The sequence below is a fragment of the Bubalus bubalis genome, chromosome 17 (assembly GCF_019923935.1).
Source record: "Bubalus bubalis isolate 160015118507 breed Murrah chromosome 17, NDDB_SH_1, whole genome shotgun sequence".
NCBI classification, from domain to species: Eukaryota; Metazoa; Chordata; class Mammalia; order Artiodactyla; family Bovidae; genus Bubalus; species Bubalus bubalis.
In genome coordinates this window covers 65,246,159-65,268,959 of record NC_059173.1, presented here as the reverse complement: position 1 = coordinate 65,268,959, position 22,801 = coordinate 65,246,159, and the positions used below count along the sequence as shown (strand labels likewise).

Here is a 22,801-nt window from a genome sequence, read left to right as displayed (position 1 = left end):
CCCCCAGATCTTTACATGTCTGGTTCGTTCTGATTTAAGTCCTAGTTCAGGTGTTGCCTTTCCAGAAGTCCTCCCTGAATCCTGTTACCCAGGTTACTTTTATCTCATTTCTTAAAAATTTCCTGCCGATATCTTTTACCGTCTTCCCAGGTTTGTTTTTGTTGTCTCTCTTCCTGTCCACTGCTTACTGAGGGCAGGCCCTCTGTGTCTTGCTTATTGTTTTATTCTTGGCTGCTAGGGAAGTGCGTAGCAAATCCTGTGAGTATTTGTGTTTAATCAAAAAGATACTGTAAGAACACTTACAGTTTTTATTTCAGTTGCTGGCATTTTTCATGTAAATGTCATTATTTCTTAAACAGAAATTTGGTGTATGCAGATAATCTTGACAATAGTCAAGTGATATTTCTTTGAATATTAATTCCAAGAGAAAAGAAAATACATAGACATATAATAAATATTTTACACTAAACTTTTTTATCTGTCTTGTAAAGAAATGAGTTTTATGTTACTCTCAAATATTTTACCCAGAATAACTCATACTTATTGTTTCTTATTGAGGAAACAATTATTTGAAAAACTTATTTGTTTTTATATCACATGTGATTATAGGTTTTATAATACCTTTTTCCTGTTTTCTTATGCCTCTCTTACTCTGGATTTGTTTGCCTCCAGGTTTAACTGTCTTCTTTACCTCTGTGCTTTGCCTGTAGGAATCCCTTAGCTTTTGTCTTTTAAGCAAATGTTAGAAATAAACATTGGTATAAAGAGAACTAACTTTCTTTACTGAAATAATGGAAGTGCTATTTGATATTTTTATTCTCTTTTTCTTTAAGGGTAGAATGTATTGTAAAGGAATAATTTAGAGATTTATTTTCTGAAATCAGTGGGCTGACTTTCTTTTTATAAATATTCAGTGCATTGAGATTAAATGAGTTTATGAAGCAATGGATGTATTTGTGTAGCAGTATTCAGCTACTGGACTTAATCCCAGGGGCAAGAAGAATAAGTAATAAGGGTTTTCTTTTCACTGCAGAGACTGACCTTTTTTTTTTTCTTTTTCTTTTTATGTAAGTCTGACCTGCTTTGACCTCATTTATAGAGTAGCTGCTATAAATTTTGGCCTTGATTAATGTTTTATTAGTGTAAATAACATGTAGACCTTTATAGACTGAGACTACAGCATGGGATTTATCGGACTTGATGGGTATCATTAACAAATCAATTACTTAGGTCAGACATAAGTAATTGTTGTTTGGTAGAAATGTTTCTCTTAACGTACCTGTTTAATTGATTAGATGCTTTCTTTCTAAATACACTGTTTTGATAGTTTTAGGTTGAATTATTTATCTTTTTCTTGTAAATAGCAATCCATTTTAAACCCATTTTTTTGTAATCACTTACATAATCAAGTAGTATTTCTTTGACAGTTTTTACCAAGACAGAGTAAAATATATTAACATATAACGAAAGATTTAAGTTTAAAAAAGTAAATTTCCACATTTTGTAAGAACTTTGCTATTTCTGAATCATAATTTTATGGTTTTTTGTGATGCATTGAACCATTATCACCTCAGTTAACTTTTCAAATATGTAAATCATTGATCTAAAAGTGTTTTATTCATTCTGAAAAACCTTCTTTTAGAGTGTTTTGTGATTCTGTGGCACCACATTAATAGGAAATCAGAAAGTCTATTCTAAATTCTAGTGTGGTAGGTAACATTACTATGTATATAGGGCTTTGGTTGATTTGCTTGTGTACTGGATTTCATTGTATATTAGTTGCTTTTTCTTTCACCTTAAAAATATATTTAACTGAAAAGTGAATTAAAAACTAATTCCAGTAGAACTGTTGCTACATTTTTAAATTAAATTCTTTATCAGTGAACCTTAAAAGTCTTTTCTCATTTGGATAAAGGGGTTTAGAGTTCATATTTTGCCTTTCTTCTTATTTTTTTATTATCCTTAATTGTTTTATTGCTCTTTTCTAAAAATTTTAGTATCTCAATATTGGTGTTAATTTTGCCAGCAGAAATAGATCCAGCGGCTATGTGGCCTTCTTTCTTCCTGCCAGCTTGCCTGACATCCAGACAGCAAATAGTTTAAGTATTTTAAGTCCCTGATGTTGTTCTAGGCAGTGGTGATCAAGGCAGCTGCTCTGTGAGTATTAGTAAGTCTTATAACTTCAGTTGTTTGACTTGTGTTAGAAGGAGCAATATAATGGATGAATGATAATGTATGTATTTATTTAGATGGTCCTATTTTTGTTCTTAAACTCTGGGATTTTGAAAAATCAGTGCAGATTCCCTATAAGTAAAATTTCTATAGCTTAAAAGGGATCCTGTCTTTGTTACATAAATTTTTAATTTGTCTCCTCATTTATATTTTAAAGTGAAAACCAGACACAATTCCATTGGCTGAGCAAGGTTTTTAAATTTTTGATGGTAAAGATCAGAAAGGTAGTAGACAGTGGAGGGGCTTCCTTGGTGACTCAGATGGTAAAGAATCTGCCTGCAACGCAGGAGACCTGGGTTCAGTCCCTGGGTTGGGAAATTCCCTGGGGGAGGGCATGGCGACCCATTCCAGTATTCTTGCCTGGAGAATCCCATGGACAGAGGAGCCTGGCATGTTACATACAGTCCATGGGGTCGCAAAGAGTCGGACGTGACTGAATGACTAAGCACAGCACAGCAGTAGACTGTGGAACCTAGTTTAAAGGAATAATATCTGTTAAAAATTTTAAGATATAAATTCTTATCTTGAATTTTATAACCTTTAAAATATATAAGTAATTATAAAATGACCTCTGTTTAAACTGTTGGGTTTAGTTTACTGAAAATACATTTTGAGAACTTCTATAGCCTCCTAGGATTTTACTCTTAAACTTGCTACTAGGAGTCTTTCCTTTTTCCCATCCTTGAAAAGTGCAGAAAGGCAGATTATCCCACATACTGTTGGGCACATTGCTTAATTATCCCCTGGGGATAGTCAGTATCGGCTTATTGAGGCAATAATTCAGACTTGTATCTGAATATGTAAATAGCCCTCATAAAAGACATAATGTTTCAAGTACTAATACACTTGTCTGGCTCTTTAGAATTCAACTGCTTCCATTGCTCTTGTGCTTCCTGAACAGTCATTTCGTAGCTCCAGCATTTCCCTTCACTACAAACATCATAGAGTCCTAATAAATAAATGTCTGTTGAATAAGTCAGAAGAATGAAAGGAAAGCAAGGCAAAGAGGGAGAAGGAGGGAGAAAGAGAAGGCAAAAACACTTTTCATTTTCTTCTGATGCTCTTGGCTATTATTTGGGTTACATTTTGGTAAACACAAAGGTATTTGTTGCACTTAAGTAAACAGTTTAGGTAGGATGTAGTCTTATCTGAGGTAACCAAAGATATACTTGGAATCAAAGTGGAAATAATTTGTTGGAAACTCTGGAGAGTTTCTTTAAGAGCCATATACTTTCCAGTTAAATTTTTAAGATTATGTGTGTAGTAAGACTCCAATTAAATATTATAAACAGTTGTTTGGATATGATCTTTGTTCAGCTGTAAAGATATTTTGGAAGGCAGAGTAATAGGACATTGTTTCAAAGATTTGTTGAGAGTAGACTTTCATCTCCATTTACTGTGGATTGAATTGATAAAGAAATTTGTGTGGGTTATTTAGAAGGGATTGTGTTCTTTCCTTCTGAAGATTAGACTATTTAAATTACTGCTTCTTATTTTCGAAAGTTTAACGGCTTATTAAAGAGAACTAGAATTTTCTCTGCTTAATTAGGATAAACACATTTTTCTTATTTCATTTCTTCATGTGTTTTGGTTTAAAAGAGTCATATGGTCAAATTATTTTTCACTTTTAATTTTCCAGCTTGATGCCAGTTTCTTGTGGTTACTTTTTAGGCTTGTTCTGTTGTGATCAATGTAAAATAATGGTACTGCATTAAAATTATATTTTTCACCTCCTAAAAATGGTGAATCCCACTAGGTTTAAGGGCTTTACATGTTTGGCACTGCAGTTGAGGTTTTTCAGCAAGGCCAAAGTTTATGGTTTTCAGAAAAATGTGGTGTGGATTCAAAATGCCTGTAGAATATGCTTGTGTCTGTATAGAAGTTCACAATCTTACAGATTGTTAAAAACTACAATGGTTTATACATAAATGGAATCATTTGCTTTATTAAATGAAATTGAAGATAGAAAAAAGAGGCAAATTGGTGGAGAAGGGGCTAGAAAAATAAAGGTAAACTTTGAGAAAAGTAAAATGAAAATAAAATACTGAGTTGGTTCACTTCATTCATTCAGAAATATTTATGCATGACTGCTGTGTGCTGGTCTGTGATTTATGCTCTGGGGGTATAGCAGTAGGTAGAGTAGACATTACCACGCTCCAAAAATGTGTTTTAATTGACAAGGATGATAAAGAAATTAAAATGTTCTTACTAGGTCAGAAAGTGCTAAGTGCTATGAGAAAGTTAAAACAGGGAGATAAAGAGAATAGGCGCACTGTGGGGTAGAGAATGTTGCAGTTTTAAATAAGGTGGTCAAGGTGGAATTTAAAAGGACATATTCCTGTGAAATGAGAAGCAAATACAACCAGCAGTGGTGACAGAAGCACTGAAGATGGGGCATATTTTGTGGCAGAGAAATCCTAAGCTAGATTACAAGTGGGGGTAAACAGTGGTTTTCCTTGTTTCCGCTTTTTTATTATGAAGCTATCTTCTCTCCCACTTTAAAATATTTATTCTCAAGAATATGTATATATAGTCCTAAGAATTTGTTTCACCTAGAACATGCCAGCTTGTGACTGCCCATCTGCTTCCATTCTACCCTCTCTGCTACCATGAGCTATTGTTTTAAAATGTTCGGCTCAGGATTATTGTGCAAAATAAGTTTGGAAAAATAGATTGATATCGATATATATATATATATATCAGTATATGTATATATACTGATATATATGTATATATTGATATCAGTATATATATATATATCAATCATATATATATATATATCAGTCTTACCCAAAGTCTAGTGTGTGTGTGTGTGTATGTATATATGTATATATTTGTTAAATCTGAAATTTATATTGTTACTGTTTCTTATAGTTTCTTATAGTTCTTATAGTTTCATGAGAAATAATTTGCTCTTTCTGTCCCAGTTGTAGTAAAGTGTATGAATATATTTTAGTCTTCTTAATAAAGGGTATTAGCTTGCAGAAGTAGGTACCACCTGGACTATTTCTAAACCAAGAAAGATCTAGATTGGCTTTAAATATATATGGAGCCTTTTAGAGAATGTTGAAAAGTTTGTTTAAAAATAGACTTTTGTTGATGATCAGTCTGCTGTTTCTAAGACTTCACTCTTGTGTATTCCATGATGTTAGACCCTTTGTATCTCTTACTCAAAATTGTTACTGAGGGCTTTACCTCAGAAAGGATAGAGAGAGATCCATTTAAGAATTTTTGTGATACTGAATTGTTGAATATGCTGTGTGTGTGTGTGATGTGATCAAAGAGGCAGTTACATGGAAAGTTATGTAATATTTCTGCCATGTAGGGTTTTCCTGGTTACTCATACAGTAAGGAATCTGCCTCCAGTGGGGGAGACCCGAGTTTGATCCCTGAGTCAGGAAGATCCCCTGGAGAAAGGAATGGCTGTCCACTCTAGTATTCTTGCTTGGAGAATCCCATGGATAGAGGAGCCTGGTGGGCTACAGTCCATGGGCTCACAAAGAATCAGACATGACTGAGCTAACACTTTCACTTTACTACAATGTAAGAATAAAGATTGTATTAATAAATGAAAATATATTCTGAGAAGTGATGTTTTATTAGTTGTGATATTACTGAAGGATGACTTTGCAAACAACTTTTTCGTCTCAGATTTGGTTTGTGACTATTGTTTGTGGTTAATTCTAAAGAAATTATAGTGTGAGAGAGATTTCCAATTCAGACACATTGCTTCCATATTCTCAGTTGTTAGGCTGTGGTCAAGTGGTAACTTTTCCTTTCCCATCAATGGTGAAGATGTTTAGTAGAGAAAATCTGACAGTCACTGCTAATGGGGGAGGGGGGGTCACAGAAAGCCCAGGAAACAGAGCAGCAGTATTGGAAAACTCTTGGAGAAAATGTGTGTATGTGCTTACCCAAGGTCTAGACTAGTATAATCAGATGTGGACAATGGGCGGTAATGTAGTTATGGGCGACGGTTGTCATCATTACGGTTATTTATTGAGCTGCTAGCGTGAATCTCTCCTACTTGGTCACTTGATAGGGCTGTTTGTTTCCTAAGGCTGACACAAGCAGTTTTTTTTTCTCCTTGTGCTAGAGGTATAAATTATACCTAGTTTTTCTTCTTAATATTAATATATGTGAATCATTTTTTGCTCTGCATTTTAGAGATTTAGTTTACTAAATAGTAAACCTACTATTTTGAGACTGTTCATTATAATTAAAACTTTAATTCACCTATAATTCTTTGTTGGAAACATAGTTTTTACAACTATTAAAATTACAGCTGCTCAATACTATATAAATTGTATATTTTAGAAAATATGCACATAGATGGAAAATATTTGCCTCTTAGAAAAGCAAAATTCTTTATTCATTTAGATATCTTATTACTTATTTTGTGGAGTCATTTTTGTTTTCCATAATAAAAGGAAAATTCATATTTGTGTGTCTAACTTAAATGAGAAGCATGTGGTTAGGGCCTTCTGAAATACTGTGTTTTAAAATCATTTTGTAAATTATGAAGGAAAAATGTATATGCTTCCTTTCTTCTCTGAAAGTAACACGAAATACTTCAGTACATTGTAATCCAATTTTAAAATATTCTTTTAAATGACTAAGATTAGACAGTAATACTTTTTATTATGTACTGAAAATTTTTAAAACTTAAATTTCTGATGTAGTTATCTAATTTAAAGCCTCTAGAGTTTTGCTTTAAATTACCTAGTTAAATTTAGATACTTGAGAACTTTAAAGAATTGCCACAAACTATCCATTTATCAAATAATGATTAAGTACAGCCTACCTGAACAATACCTCTTAAGTGCTGTGGTTGATTAAAAAAGAAGAATAAAACATGTGCTTCTTCAATCACCTGTGGTCTGATACGGAGGGTAGAGTAATATATGTAGCTATGATACTGTGTAAACAAGTGAAATATCTGCTGTGTATGTAATAAACGTTAGATATATGACTGGCATTAAGTAAAGAGCTTTTAAGATAAAATTGTGCAGTGTTCCTTAGAGGGAATGAGGATTCAATTAGCTCTTAAGGAAATCGAGATTTTGGATGTAGAGAAAATACGAAATAATAGATTTAGGCTGGTTTGGCACTCATTTTCTATCATTCAGTTAGTACTTATTTATCGATTATAGACTGTGTGGCAGCCACTTTTCTGGAGCCGAAAGAGACAGCTGTGAGTAAGACTTTACTGTCATAGGAGAGAGAACAAATAATAAGCAAGTTAATGAACAAATAAGGTGATTCAGATAGTAATAAATGCTTGGAAGAAAACAGTACAGGATAATGTTATGAGAGGGAAGAATTTATAGGGAAACCGATAATAGTGTGTTTAGAGGAGATGTGTGAAGAAATGACACTTGATTTGAATGAAGAGAAGTAGCCAGTTTGAGATCTAGGTCATAACATTGTATGGTAAGGAAATATCAAGACCAAAGGCCTTGAGAAGGGACTGATGTTTGTGAATTATCGGAACAAATAAAAGGCCAGAGTGGCTGGAGCAAAATGACTGAGGGAGAGAATGAAGGTTGGAAATGCCAAAAGTATCCAGATTTTCAGTCACATAGGTCCCTGTATGTTGTAGTCAGAAATTTGGTTTTAATTTTGTTTGGTAAAAATATGTTGCAGAGTTTTAAACAGAGTAGTGGCATGATATGACTTAGGGTTTTATGTTTTGTTTTGTTTTTTGATGGCAGCATTTAAGTAAAATGTTTATTTTTTAGGTTTTAACTTATTTTTAAATTTGGTAAAATATACATAATATAAAACTTAGACTTTACGCATTTTAAAGTGTACACTTCACTGTCATTAAGTGCATTCCCTTTGCTGTGCAAGCACTGCAGCGTCCCTCTCTGGAGCTCATCTCATCGTGCTATACTGAGCCATTCCTCCCTCCTCCCAGCCCCGGGCAGCCACCATTGTGCTTTCGTTTGTGATGACTTTGTCTACTCTATGCATCTCTTGTTAGTAGAATCGTATAGTATTGTCCTTTGGTTCCTGGCTTTTTTTCCCCCCACTTAGCATAATATCTTCAGGTTTCATCCATGTTGTAGCATATGTTAGACTTTCTTTCCTTTTTAAGGCAGAGTTTTCCAGTGGTCTTGTATGGATGTGAGAGTTGGACTGTGAAGAAAGCTGAGCACTGAAGAATTGATGCTTTTGAACTATGGTGTTGGAGAAGATGCTTGAGAGTCCCTTGGACTGCATGGAGATCCAACCAGTCCATCCTAAAGGAGATCAGTCCTCGGTGTTCATTGGAAGGACTGATGCTAAAGCTGAAAATCCAATACTTTGGCCATCTCATGCGAAGAGTTGACTCATTGGAAAAGACTCTGATGCTTGGTGGGATTGGGGACAGGAGGAGAAGGGGACGACAGAGGATGAGATGGCTGGATGGCATCACTGACTCGATAGACATGGGTTTGGGTGAACTCCGGGAGTTGGTGATGGACAGGGAGGCCTGGTGTGCTGCGATTCATGGGGTCGCAAAGAGTTGGGCACGACTGAGCTACTGATCTGAACTGAATATTTCATCATGTGTGTACAGCATGTTTTACTTATTTTTTCACTGATAGGTAGCCACTGAGTTGCTTCCACCTTTTGGTTTTATGTGTAATGCTGCTAGTCCCTGCTTTGTATTCTTTAGGCTATGTATGCAGAAATGGGATTGCTGGGTCATATGACACATGGATGAGCCATATGAGATATAGGTCATATTTTATTTTTTTAAGAAACTGCCCCACTGCTTTCCTTAGTGGCTGCACAATTTTATATTTCCACCCACAGTGCAAAAAGGTTTAAATTTCTCTGTATCCTTGCCAACAGTAATTTTCTCGGTTTTTTGATAGTAGCCATCCTAATGGTTGTGAGGTAGTATTTCCTCATTTGGCATTTCCTTGATGTTTAGTCTCTTTTCTATGTAATTAGTTATTTTATATCTTATCTGGCAAAATAGCTATTTAGTAGTTTGGCCCATTTTAAATTATTTATTTCTTCTTGTTATTGAGTTATAGGAGTTTTTTCCATATGTATTTTGGTTATTAACCCCTTATCAGGTATATGATTTGCAAGTATTTCCTCCCATTCTGTGGATTGCCTTTTTTACTGTGTTGATTATGTCCTTTGACACATAGAAGTTTTAAATTTGATAGTTTAAAATTTTAAGTTTAAGTTGATGCTTTAAGTTGTAAATTTTTTAAGTGTTTTTTCTTTTGTTACCTGTGTTTGTGGTGTCATAGCCAAGAAGTCATTGGCAAATTAGAGGTTAGGAAGCTTTTCACCTATGTTTTCTTCTAGGAGTTTTATATTTGTCTGTGTTATATGTACATCTTTAATGTGTTTGAGTCAGTTTTTATACATGGTCTAAAATAAAGGTCCAACCTCGTTATTTTGCACATGGTTATCCAGTTTTCTGTACAGCATAAGCTGTGTTTTTAAAAGAATGAATGAATTATGGAGTAGTATTATGAATTATAGTCCAGCTTAGTTAGGACTCCACACTTTCACTACTGAGGGTCTGAAATCAATCCCTGTTGATCCCACAAGCTGCAGGCGCAGCCCACAAGAGGCAAGGTTGGGGGAAGGTGGAGAATGAATTGTGATAGGGTCGGGATATGGAGCAAGAAAGGAAGCAGGTATATCAATGAAGATACTACTGCAATATTTCAGGCAAGAGGTGAAGGTGGTTGAGACTGATGTGATTAGCAGTGATGATAGAGAGATGGATATGTGATATATTTAAGAGTTAAAGCAGTAGAACTTGCTTCTATGAGTTTGATTTTGAGGCGAGGGAAAGGTGAATCAAGAGATAATCCTAGGGTTATATTTAAGGGAATTTGTTGTTGTTTGTTGTTCAGTTACTAAGTCTTCTGCCACTTTAAGGGGTCTTAGGAATTATTTATTAAAGTAGGGAAAAATGAGGTAGGGATTGGGCAAGAGTTTTTATCGACAGTGGGTAGGTAAAATCAAGAGTTCTGTGTTAGAAATGGTAAATTTGAAATGCTCATTGGGTGTCCCAGTGAAGACTTCAGTTGGCCAGTTTACTGTGTGGGTGGAAAGTGCAGGGAACCAAATGTAGAGATGGAGGTATAGGAATCAGCAGCATGCAGGTGAGAGTCTAAAGTCATTGGATTTATGAAATAATTTTGATAGAGGACCTGAGCTCTGGGAAACTACAGAATTTAGAGGTAGTTCAAGGAGGAGGCAGTGGGAAAGGAGACAGTGAAGAAGCAGCTGCTAAGCAGGAGACAAACCGGGAATGTACTGTGTGGTATTGAGGAAGATAAGGAAATGGTTTAAGAACCTTAAGGTGCTTATAACAGTCACCTTGCTACTTGCATGTGGTCCTAACTTCCTGTGTTATACTGTAAAGTCCCTGTGGCCAGTTTTATGATTCTTTGTATTCCTCATATATAGTAGCCTAGAATTGCCTGGCGTAAGCAAATGTTCGAACTGTTTATTTGCCGTGTAAGCACTGCTCATCCTCTACCAATGATCAGGCACTGTTCTATACGCTGGAGATAATAAAGATAATCTACTCAAGGTCAGTGCAATCTGAAATGGAAGACAGATTTGTAAATACCTAATTAAAATGGTGTTATACAGAATGATACAGTATAGTAAGTACCACAGAAGAGGTGTATGTACCTTTGGTTTTTTGGTTCTTTGGAGGGAAAACAGATATAGAGTCAGAAAAGGTTTTATCAAGTTAAATCCTGAGTTTTGCTTTGAAGGATTTATAAGATAGGCAAGATAGAATAAGAAATGATGTCCTTCCTGGCTGAGAGAATAGTAGGAAGATGTAAAGAAGTATTAAAGTTCCAAATGTAAGATGTACAGTCATAATCAGGATTTCATTTCAGAAAACTAACCCTGTTGAGATATTGTTGAGAATAATGAGATTAATGGAAAGACATCTGATTGGAGGCTATTGTAGTAATCAGGGAGCGTCCCAGGAGGCATTAGTGGCCTGCCAGTGCCGGAGACATAAGAGAGGCTGGTTCTGTTCCTGGGTCGGGAAGATCCCCTGGAGAAGAAATGGCAACCCACTCCAATTTTCTTGCCTGGAGGATCCCCATGGACAGAGGAGCCTGGTGGGCTACAGTCCGTAGGGTTGCAAAGAGTTGGACATGACTGAAGTGACTGAGCACACATATTGTAATAATTGAAGCCATGAGGTTGGGCTCCTGAGGCATTGGAAAATGTTATGGAAAGAAACAGCTTGAAAGGTATTAGAGAGGTAGAATGGACCATACTTGTTCTACTGAAAGTGAAGAATGATGAGGAAGGAAGAATCAGATACGGTTGGTATTTCTAGCTTCAGTAACTAGGTAAATAACAATGATATTACCAGTCAAGGTAGAAAAGGAAAGAACGATCTGTGAATAAGGGACTAATTTAATAAATTATGTTATATTCCATCCACAAAAATTCTGTTTGGTAATGGTACACCATTAAGTAAAATAAACAGTATAATATGACTCCTTTACACACATGTACTTAAATATTTATATGTACATATACGTATTTCTATATATATACATGTATACCACAGATACCATTTATGTTTTTATAAGTTTAGACAAATGTAACGACAGGTATGTAAAATATTAATAGTGCTGTGGCTTATACTGAAAAATCTTCCTGTGTTTCCATTGTTGCTTCCTTATTTAGGTGTTGCATCATTTTTTTTTTTTTTTTTTGGTACTACATATATTACATTTATACAAAGCACCAAAAAAAAAAAAAAAAGGACAATAGTATATGTCTTATCTAGATATCTGTGCATTGTGTGCATCTTGAAAAATAATGATGGAAAGGGTGTTTTCTTTTCAGAACACATTTTTCCCCCTCTTTGTAACTTCATTCATACTGTTTTGCACAATGACCTTTCCTCTCCTTTATGCTTCACCCTTTATTTAAGGCTCATCTTTATGCTCTAGCTCTCTGTTGGTACTTCTTTCCATCTTGAGGAACTGATAGTTATCTTGACTTCTACTGAATTCTGATAGTACGTGTATTCTATGTCCTAACTGTATTCATATTGCTTATCTATTGGTATGTAGTAATTCCCAGAAATGTTGCAGCTTGAAACAACACAAATTTACTATCTTGAAGTTTTTTTGAGTTGGCCATCTAGGCACAGCTCAACGGAATCCTCTGTGGCAAGTTTTGTAAGTCTGCAGTAAAGGTATTACACAAACTGTGTTCTTGCCGGAGGTTAGAGTCCTCTTTTAAGCTCACGTGGTTGTTGGCAGAATTCAGTTCCTTTCACCCAGAGGACTGAGATCCCCTTTTTCTTACTGGCTGATCACTAAGATTACTTAGATCACTAAGGTCTAATCTCAGCACCCAGAGGCTGTCCTAGCCCCCTTGTCACATGGCCCTTTAATACCATAGCAGCTTACTTTTTCAAGGCTGGCTGAAGAATCTCTTGTGGGCCAAGACAGAGCTTACATAATGTGACATATCACAGGAGTGTGTGCCCCATCACCTTTGCTATGTCAGTTAAGTTCAGTTACTCAGTCGTGTCTGACTCTTTGTGACCCCATGAACCACAGCACACCAGGCCTCCCTGTCCATCACCAACTCCCGGAGTCCACCCAAACCCATGTCCATCGAGTCGGTGGTGCCATCCAGCCATCTCATCTTCAGTCGTCCCCTGCTCCTCGGGCCTTAATCTTTCCCAGCATCAGGGTCTTTTCCAGTGAGTCACCTCTTCGCATCAGGTGGCCAAAGATTTGGAGTTTCAGCCTCAACATCAGTCCTTCCAATGAACATCCAGGACTGATCTCCTTTAGGATGGACTGGTTGGATCTCCTTGCAGTCCAAGGGACTCTCAAGAGTCTTCTTCAACACCCTAGTTCAAAAGCATCAATTCTTCTGCACTCAGCTTTCTTTATAGTCCAACTCTCACATCCATACATGACTACTGAAAAAACCATCACCTTGAGTAGATGGACCTTTGTTGGCAAAGTAATGTCTCTGGTTTTTAGCTATCTAGGTATTGGTCATAACTTTTCTTCCAAGGAGTAAGTTTCTTTCTATTTCATGGCTGCAGTCTCCATCTGCAGTGATTTTGGAGCCCCCAAAAATAAAGTCTGCCACTGTTTACACTGTTTCCCCATCTATTTGCCATGAAATGATGGGACCGGATACCATGATATTTGTTTTCTGAATGTTGAGCTTTAAGCCAACTTTTTCACTCTCTTCGTTCACTTTAATCAAGAGGCTCTTTAGTTCTTCTTCACTTTCTGCTATAAGAGTGCTGTCATCTGCATATCTGAGGTAGTAACAAAGAAGAAGGGACTAGAATAACTTTGAAGGTGCTTGTTTGGGGACTGGAAGGATGGCATGCCATTGACTATTCAATTCAATTAATATTTGAGTGCTGTGAGGCAGTATATTGATGTTAAATTCACGATGTGGTTTTTGATCCCTAGAGAGAAACTTAGAAGCACAAACCAGTATTTCACATCTGCATTCATGAAAGTTGTTGCTTTCTCTGCAGTGTCATAGAAAGTTATTCATTAGCAGGTTTTAAAATTGCACTCGGGATTGTTTTTATCTCTGTGTCTGAATGTGTACCGTTTAATAGCATTTGAAAAAAATACCTTGATGATGTTAGCCAAAAATTATATAGATAGGACATTTTGTTAACTTCTAAAGTGACTGGGAGATAAGTTGTGGATAATGGTGAAAGGCCTGACAGACCTGGAACCAAATTATAAATAGTGTTATATGAACTTAATAGAGATATGGAAAAAGTGGTAGAAGAGCACAAAGCCTTTTTATTTTCCTTAGACATTTTGTGTTTTCCTTCCTTTTAATAACTGCTTATTGTAAAACCTAAAAGAATAGAGAAATGTGAGGAAAATGACATAGAGCTGACTTTCTAGAGAAGAGAGACGAACCATTTTTTGTAAAGGGCCAGATAGTAAGTGTTTTGGGTTTTGTAGGCCATATAATCTCTGTCTCTACTACTCAGTGTAGTATTCCAATATGATTGGGCTTCCCTGGTGACTCAGACAGTAAAGAATCTGCGTGCAACGCAGAAGACCTGGGTTTGATCCCTGGGTCGGGAAGATCCTCTGGAGAAGAGAATGGCTACCCACACCCAGTATTCTTGCCTAGAGAATTCCCGTGGACAGAGGACGTACTGCGCAACTTAGTGACAATACAATGACAGTCGTAGACGATAGTGCACCAGATGAGTATGCATGGCTTTGTTCCAGTAAAACTTTATTACAAAAATAGTCGACAGGCCTGATTTGTCTCATGTGCAGCAGTTCTCGTAATTCTGACCTTGTTTTAGGTAACTGAAAATTTGATATATCTTCTTTCATATTTTCCCCACATTCATATTATACATAATACTCTTCAAAATTTTTTTCCATAATATATTGTGAAAAAACTATTCTTTTACCTCAGTATGGGCTTCCCAGGTGGCTCAGTGATAAAGAATCTGCCTGCCGATGCAGGAGATGTACGTTCGATCCCTAGGTTGGAAACATACACAGGAGGAGGACGTGGCAACCCACTTCAGTTATTCTTACCTGGAAAATTCCATGGACAGAAGAGCTTGGTGCGCAAAGTTTGTAGGGCCACAAAGAGTCAGACACTACTGAGTGACTGAGTTCACAAGCATACAGGCTATCACATTATATGATTGTATATTTTTGTTTTTTCAGTTTTTCACTTTTAATAATATAAGATATTATAGGGAACTCCTTTGTACACACACACATCTTTCTGTATTTGTGAGAACATATTCATATGAGAGGAGTGTAACGACTGCTTTATATCAAAGCCTCTGCATATTTAATTTACATTTTTGATAAAATAGTTGCAAAAAAGTGACAGAAGAACCCTGTGGAGTGTCTGTAGACATGCCATTGGTGATAACTGTTGGGTCTAACTTTTATAGGTGGGCATTATCTAACTGCAGTTTAGCTACCCTTGCTATTTACATAAAAAGCATAATCCTAGCCCTGACCATCCTGTCTTTCCAATTCATTTTAAAGAACGGAGTTCAGAAGACTTTTTACTTAACATGTTTCAGAAGTCTCCCATTTATATGAAATGAATCATTCTGTTGGTATTTGATAGGTGAATGGTATTATGGAAGCATTTACCAACACTGAGTCAATTGTTTATATTTTCAAGGTAATTCTTTGCAACATTTAAACATCTATGATCATTATTAATGTTCCTTGTGAATCACTATATGGAGAGGTCTGTAGTAGCACCCAAGCTAATCATCTCTTAAACCCTTGACTTCTGTTACCATAAATCAGTTAAAAAATATTTGTTTTTTATGAGATGACTTATATGTATGTATTTTTTGATGTAGCCTTGCTTAACACTAATTTTGTTGTGCATAACAGTAATTATTTCTTTTAGATATTCTTTACTATCTTATTATATAAATACTCTGCTACTTAAAAAATTTCATTTTATTTTTAATGGGCATTTGATAGTTGCTAGTGTTTGGCTTCCCCGGTGGCTCAGACGGTAAAACGTCTGCCTGCAATGTGGGAAACCCAGGTTCGATCCCTGGGTCTGGAAGATCCTCTAGAGAAGGAAATGACAACCCACTCCAGAAATCTTGCCTGGAAAATCCCATAGATGGAGGAGCCTGTAGGCTACAGTCCGTGGGGTTGCAAGGAGTCTGACATGACTGAGCGACTAAACTGCTGCTGCTGCTGCTGCTGCTGCATTGCTTCAGTTGTGCCCGACTCTGTGCGACCCCAGAGACGGCAGCCCACCAGGCTCCCCCGTCCCTGGGATTCTCCAGGCAAGAACACTGGAGTAGGTTGCCATTTCCTTCTCCAATGCATGAAAGTGAAAAGTGAAAGTGAAGTCGCTCAGTCGTGTCTGACTCTTCGCGACCCCATGGACTGCAGCCTACCAGGCTCCTCCATCCATGGGATTTTCCAGGCAAGAGTACTGGAGTGGGGTGCCATCGCCTTCTCCGAGTGACTAAACTATTCTTTGGCTAAAGTTGCTATAATCATTCTTTGAAATATATTTTGTGTTTATGAGAGTCTAAGATTCATATCCTTGCCGAATTTTGATACTATTTTTGTAAATATAGTGATTGTGGTGAGCTGTAGTATATTTTTTTATGCTGTTAGTTTGTATATCCCTGATGATTAATAATCCTGAACACCTAAAAACCTTTTCATGAAGTTATTTGCCATTTGGAAATGTTTTGTCCATGTGTTTTGTGTAGTTTGGTACTTTGTATTATTGTGATTATTGCCTGTTCTTTCAGATGTAATTTCCTTGTTTAGGTATTCTAAATATAATACTTTATATTTGGTAAAGTATGTAATACTAAATATAAATATTCTTCCTTTCTTAAGTTTGCCTTTTAATTCTCTTAATGCCTGGCTTTGTTGCTGTTTTTTGGTCGCTCAGTCATGTCCAACTCTGTGACCCCGTGGACTGCAGCCTGCCAGGCTTCCCTGTCCTTCACCACCTCCTGGAGCTTGCTCAAACTTGTGTCCATTGAGTCGGTGATGCCATCCAACCATTTCGTCCTCTTTTGTCCCCTTTTCTTCCTGCCTTCAGTCTTTCCCAGCACCAGGGTCTTTTCTAATGAGTCGGCTCTTCGCATCAGGTGGCCAAAGTATTGACGCTTCAGCATCAGTCCTTCCAATGAATATTCAGGACTGATTTCCTTTAGGATTGACTGGTTTGAGTCCCTTGCAGTCCAAGGGACTCTCGAGAGTCTTCTCCAACTCAACAGTTCTAAAGCATCAATTCTTCCGTGCTCAGCTTTCTTTGTGGTCCAACTCCCACATGCCTATGTGACTACTGGAAAAAACCAAAGCTTTCACTGTACGGACATTTGTCAGCAAAGCAATATGCTGTCTATGTTTGTCATAGCTTTTCTTCCAAGGAGCAAGCATCTTTTAATTTCATGGCTTCAGTCACCATCTGCAGTGATTTTGGAGCCCAAGAACATAAAGAGTTTTGGTGAAGTAGAAAAGATTAGCTTTATTACTTTGCCAGGCAGAAGGGGACAGAGTGAGCACCTGCCCTGGAAAATGGCATGTCTACCCCTGGGAGGAACTGGGGAGGGGTTTTATAGCAGTGGGTCAAGGTTGAGGCTTGGTTCAGTGGTTCAGTGGTTCAAGGCTAAGATTAGGGTTTGTGCAGGGCCTTCACTGCTTTCATGTGGTCTCAGGTAATCTTTTGATGAGCTTCTCTGGTTCTTTTAATCTGGCCTAAGTTGGTATTCTCTGGAATGAAGAATCCTGACATCATCCAGTTGTTGGAGATTTTGGTTTTATGAAGAGCTCAGAGATATTGTTAATGTGTCTCTTGCTTTATTGACTATGCCAAAGCCTTTGACTGTGTGGATCACAAAAAAACTGTGGAAAATTCTGAAAGAGATGGGAATACCAAACCACCTGACCTGCCTCTTGAGAAACCTACATGCAGGTCAGGACAGAACAGTTCAAACTGGACATGGAACAACAGACTGGTTCCAAATAGGAAAAGGAGTACGTCAAGGCTGTATATTGTCACCTTGCTTATTTAACTTCTATGCAGAGTACATCATGAGAAACGCTGGGCTGGAGGAAGCACAAGCTGGAATCAAGATTGCCGGGAGAAATATCATCACCTCAGATATGCAGATGACACCACCCTTATGGCAGAAAGTGAAGAGGAACTAAAAAGCCTCGTGATGAAAGTGAAAGTGGAGAGTGAAAAAGTTGGCTTAAAGCTCAACATTCAGAAAACTAAGATCATGGCATCTGGTCCCATCACTTCGTGGGAAATAGATGGGAAACAGTGTCGGAGTTTATTTTTCTGGGCTCCAAAATCACTGCAGATGATGACTGCAGCCATGAAATTAAAAGATGCTTACTCCTTGGAAGGAAAGTTATGACCAACCTAGATAGCATATTGAAAAGCAGAGATATTACCTTGCCAACAAAGGTCCATCTAGTCAAGGCTATGGTTTTTCCTGTGGTCATGTATGCTTGTGAGAATTGGACTTTGAAGAGAGCTGAGTGCCGAAGAATTGATGCTTTTGAACTGTGGTGTTGGAGAAGATGCTTGAGAGTCCCTTGGACTGCAAGGAGATCCAGCCAGTCCATTCTGAAGGAGATCAGTCCTGGGTGTTCATTGGAAGGACTGATGCTGAAGCTGAACCTCCAATACTTTGGCCACCTCATGAGAAGAGTTGACTCATTGGAAAAGACCCTGGTGCTGGGAGGGATTGGAGGCAGGAGGAGAAGGGACGACAGAGGATGAGATGGCTGGATGGCATCACTGACTCAATGGACGTGAGTCTGAGTGAACTCCTGGAGTTGGTGATGGACAGGGAGGCCTGACGTTCTGCGATTCATGAGGTCACAAAGAGTTGGACGTGACTGAGTGACTGAACTGAACTGAGGTGAACCAGGACCTTGCCTCAAGGCTGCACTATTGTTTCTTGGTCTCTTATCTCTGCATCTCCTCCCTTCCCTGATAAGCAGATGTTTGAATCTGCTGTTTGGGACTCAGGGCAGGTCAGGGAGGGTAGAGTGTGTTCCCTCCAAAGAACTTGGACATGAAAAGGGCTCCACAGGGCCCTGCTTGGTTTCACCTTGAAACTTCAGTATTTTGATTATCTGTAAGTTGGCTTTCATTCTTTCGGTGTAGTCTTTTACTCTACCTCGTCATTGGTAATTTTAAAAAATTAATGAGTATTGTTGATTTTCAATGTTATGTTAATTTCTTTTGTAAAGCAAAGTGATTCAGTTATACATTTATTTACTCTTTAAATTCTTTTCTCATATAAGTCATTACAGAGTATTGAGTAGAGTTCCCTGTGCTATACCGTCGTCATCACTAGTTATTATTTTACCTATAATAGTTTGTATATTTCAACACTATGTTATTGGTCATTGAATTTTGGAAATTGTGTTTACTGTTCCAGGAAATTGTATTTAACAGTCCTTAGATGATGATATCTTCCTCTTGGAGGATTTCCTTTTTATTTTTTATTAGTAGTTAGACTGTACGTCCTTAGTCATATATGACTTTTTGCACTAGGCTCCTCTGTCTTTGGAATTTCCCTGGTAAGAATACAGGCATGCTTTGCCATTTCCTCTTCCAGGGGATATTCCTGACCTGGGGACTGAAGCTGCATCTCTGTGTTTCCTTGTATTGGCAGGTGTATTCTTTACCACTGAGCCACCTGGGAAGCCCAGCAGTTAGATTAGGTGCTAATTATAGTAAAGACTGCTGCTTCCCAAGGGGCTCAAATGGTAAAGAATTTACCTGCAATGCTGGAGACCTGTCTTCAGTCCTTGGGTCAGGAAGATCTCTGGAGAAGAGAATGGCAACCCACTCCAGTGTTCTTTCCTAGAGAATCTCATGGACAGAGGAACCTGTTGGGTTACAGTCCATGATGTCGAAAAGAGTTGGACACGACTGCGTGACTAACACACATATATTAAGACTGAGCTGATTTAAAGTGGAATTTTAAAAATCTCTGTTAGAGTTTGCCCTATTTACAGTTTGTCTACTTTTAGCTCGGAGCCCTCCTAGGTCTTCTGAAAACCCAGGGTCTACTACATGAATAGTCTACTTCTACTATGAGTCCATGACCTACCATGAGTCTATTACATCTTTCTTTTTTTTCTTCTCATTCTACAAGATTATGAAAATCTTCTGTAGTTTTTTGGCTGCCAGTTAATCTACATGCACATCACCATGGTGTTGTTTGGGGGCCTGTCGTATTGTTTTGGGGAGCTGGTCTATTGTCTGTTTCCTGCAGAACAGTTCTGCTCCTTGTGTAAGCCTGGGTAATCTACTAGGATCCCTCCACCTTGAAAGGTTATAAAATTCTGTTTTTATTTCCCCAGTCCTTTAAAACTTATAACAGCTGTATTTAGGTTCTCTGTTCCCACACGTGAATAGCAAATGTGTCAACAGGAAAAGTCATGCTGAACATCTCTCATATCCTGGCTTCTTAAATCTTGGCTACCTTGGAAGCTCTCCAGTACCTTAAAAGAGTAAAACATAAATTTAATCTAGCATTTTCAGTTGCTTTTGTAGGATAGTTAGTTTGATAAAAGCTAATCTGCTGTTGCCAGAAAGATCATTCTTTGCCGTTATGTTTTTCATTTGTTTAGTGTGAAATAATAGTCCTTCGTTTGTTAAGATGCCAGAAAAGGAGAGTGCATGTTCTTCCCTCTCCCAAATAACAAACACACCACCTCTGAGCAATGGAAAGTCACATGTCATGTGGATGCATTTACTTATGTGACAATGTTCATCTCTTCATAGGTTGCTTAGCCAAACAATGAAGGATCATCTAGTAAGAGTAGCAAATGAAGCTGAATTCATCCTGAGCAGGCAGCGAGCAGAGGATATTCACAGACATGCGGAATTTGAGGTAGGTTATACCTATGAGTGATCTGAGGAAGTTACCTTCTTAAAACGTTAATCACAGGAAACTGTGTAGGTAACATTGCAGCATGGTCTTAACAATCATGTGTCTTCAAACAATTAGAAATTAATCTGTGAGAGAATCATGGTGGATTCTGGAAAGATAGTGTAAGACTCTAGTCTTGGCCAGTAATGTAAATTAGTGAACCGGTCTTGCTCTCCTGTATGCAAAGTAGAGCTGGTTTACTGGAAGTGAAAACCCATATGTTAGATGAAATCTTTCAGGTTTCTAGAGAGAAGCTGAACAGAGGCATGAAGTTTTTTACCCTTGAGGTTGCTGCAGAGGAGATGAAGGCACATACAGCTTTCTTCCCGGCTTCTGACGGGGGGATCAAGCGACAGAGGCATCCCAGGACCAGTGCTTGTCTTGGCACTTGCTCCTGAATTTGTGGAACAAGCATGAATTCATAGAGAGAATTAATGGTGTCGTAGCTATATAAATTACAAAAATTCACACCTAAGGTGAACTAGAAAATTTGACAGGAACATTTGCTAAGAATTGGGGAGAAAAAAAAGCCGCATCTGGGGGTTCTTTCTAACATGTTAAGAACAGATAATTCCAATGTTGCTGGTATTTTTCTGATACATTAAAAATAAAGAAAACTTCTTCAGGTTCGTTTCACATTAGAAAAGACCCTGAAAAAATAAAACTCCAGAAGACCAATTTACTTAAGAATATGGGCACAAGATTCTAACATAATCCAACAATGTAATGAAAGAATTATACAACTGACTCTTGAACAAACAGGTTTCAACTTTGTGGGTTTACTTATCTGCTGATATTTTTCAGTAGTCAATGCTAGAGTACCACACAGTCTGCAGTTAGAGGAAATTACAGTTGTGGAGGAACCTTGGATATGGAAGGTAAATTATATTTACCTCCATGCAGTTCAAGGGTCAGCTGTATAGTGTGAACACTTAGAATTTATTCATGGACTCCAAAGGTGGTTTGGATAATATTAAGATACCTACCTACAGAATAAATCAACCAATTAAAAATCGGAAAATCATATGAAAATTTCAATAAAAGTAGAAAAAAGCACATTATAAATTTTAGTATCCAGCCCTAATGAAACTGTGGGAAAAATGATTATTAGAAAACAATTTAAATATAATGACCATTTGTTGTTGTTTAGTCACCCAGTCGTGTCCAGTGCTTTACAACCCCATGGACCTGACATGCTAGACCTCCCTGTCCCTCACCATCTCCTGAAGTTTGCCCAAGTTGATGGCCACTGTGTCCGTGATGCCATCCAGCCGTATCATCCTCTGACACCCTCTTTTCCTTCTGCCCTCAGTCTTTCCCAGCATCAGGGTCTTTTCCCTGAGTTGGCTGTTCGCATCAGGTGACCAAAATTCTGGAGCTTCAGCTTCAGTCTTTCTAATGAGTATTGAGGGTTGATTTCCCTTAAGATTGACTGGTTTGATCTCCTTGTTGTCCAAGGGAGTTTCAGGAGTCTTCTCCAGCACCACAGTTCTAAATCATCTGTTCTTTGGCGTTCTGCCTTCTTTACGGTCCAGCTCTCACAACTGTACTTGACCACTGGGAATACAATAGCCTTGACTGTATGGATTTTTTTTGCAGAGTAATGTCTCTGCTTTTTAACACATTGTCTAGGTTTATCATAGCTTTCCTGCCAAGATCAATTGTCTTCTGATTTCATGGCTGCAGTCACTATCTTCAGTGATTTTAGAGCCCAGGAAGAGGAGATCTGTTACTGCTTCCACCTTTTGCCCTTCTATTTGCCACGAAGGGATGGGGCCAGATGCCATGATCTTAGTTTTTAATATTTAGTTTTAAGCCGGCTTTTTCACTCCCCTCCTTCACCCTCATCAAGAGTCTCTTTTGTCCCTCTTCGCTTTCTGTCATTAGAGTCGTATCATCCGCATATCTGAGGTTGTTGATGCTTCTCCCGCCTATCTTGATGCCAGCTTATAACTCACGCAGCCTGGCATTTCTCATGATATGCTCAGCGTATAGGTTAAACGAACAGGGTGACAGCAGACAGACCTGTCATACTCCTTTCTCAATCTTGATCCAGTCATTTGTTCCATACAGGGTTCTAACTATTGCCTCTTGGCCCACATACAGGTTTCT

At 37.7% G+C, this 22,801-nt stretch overlaps 1 protein-coding gene across 7 annotated transcripts in view; it reads left to right on the top strand.

The window, feature by feature from the left end:
- LRBA (LPS responsive beige-like anchor protein) overlaps positions 1-22,801 on the top strand; it is a 747,585-nt gene that overhangs the window by 268,372 nt on the left and 456,412 nt on the right. For all 7 annotated transcript variants that reach the window (XM_025267094.3, XM_044930515.2, XM_025267095.3 and 4 more), the window contains one exon: positions 20,542-20,650. In XM_025267094.3, coding sequence (XP_025122879.2) covers positions 20,542-20,650 — 109 coding nt within the window. The remainder of the gene's footprint in view (positions 1-20,541; positions 20,651-22,801) is intronic.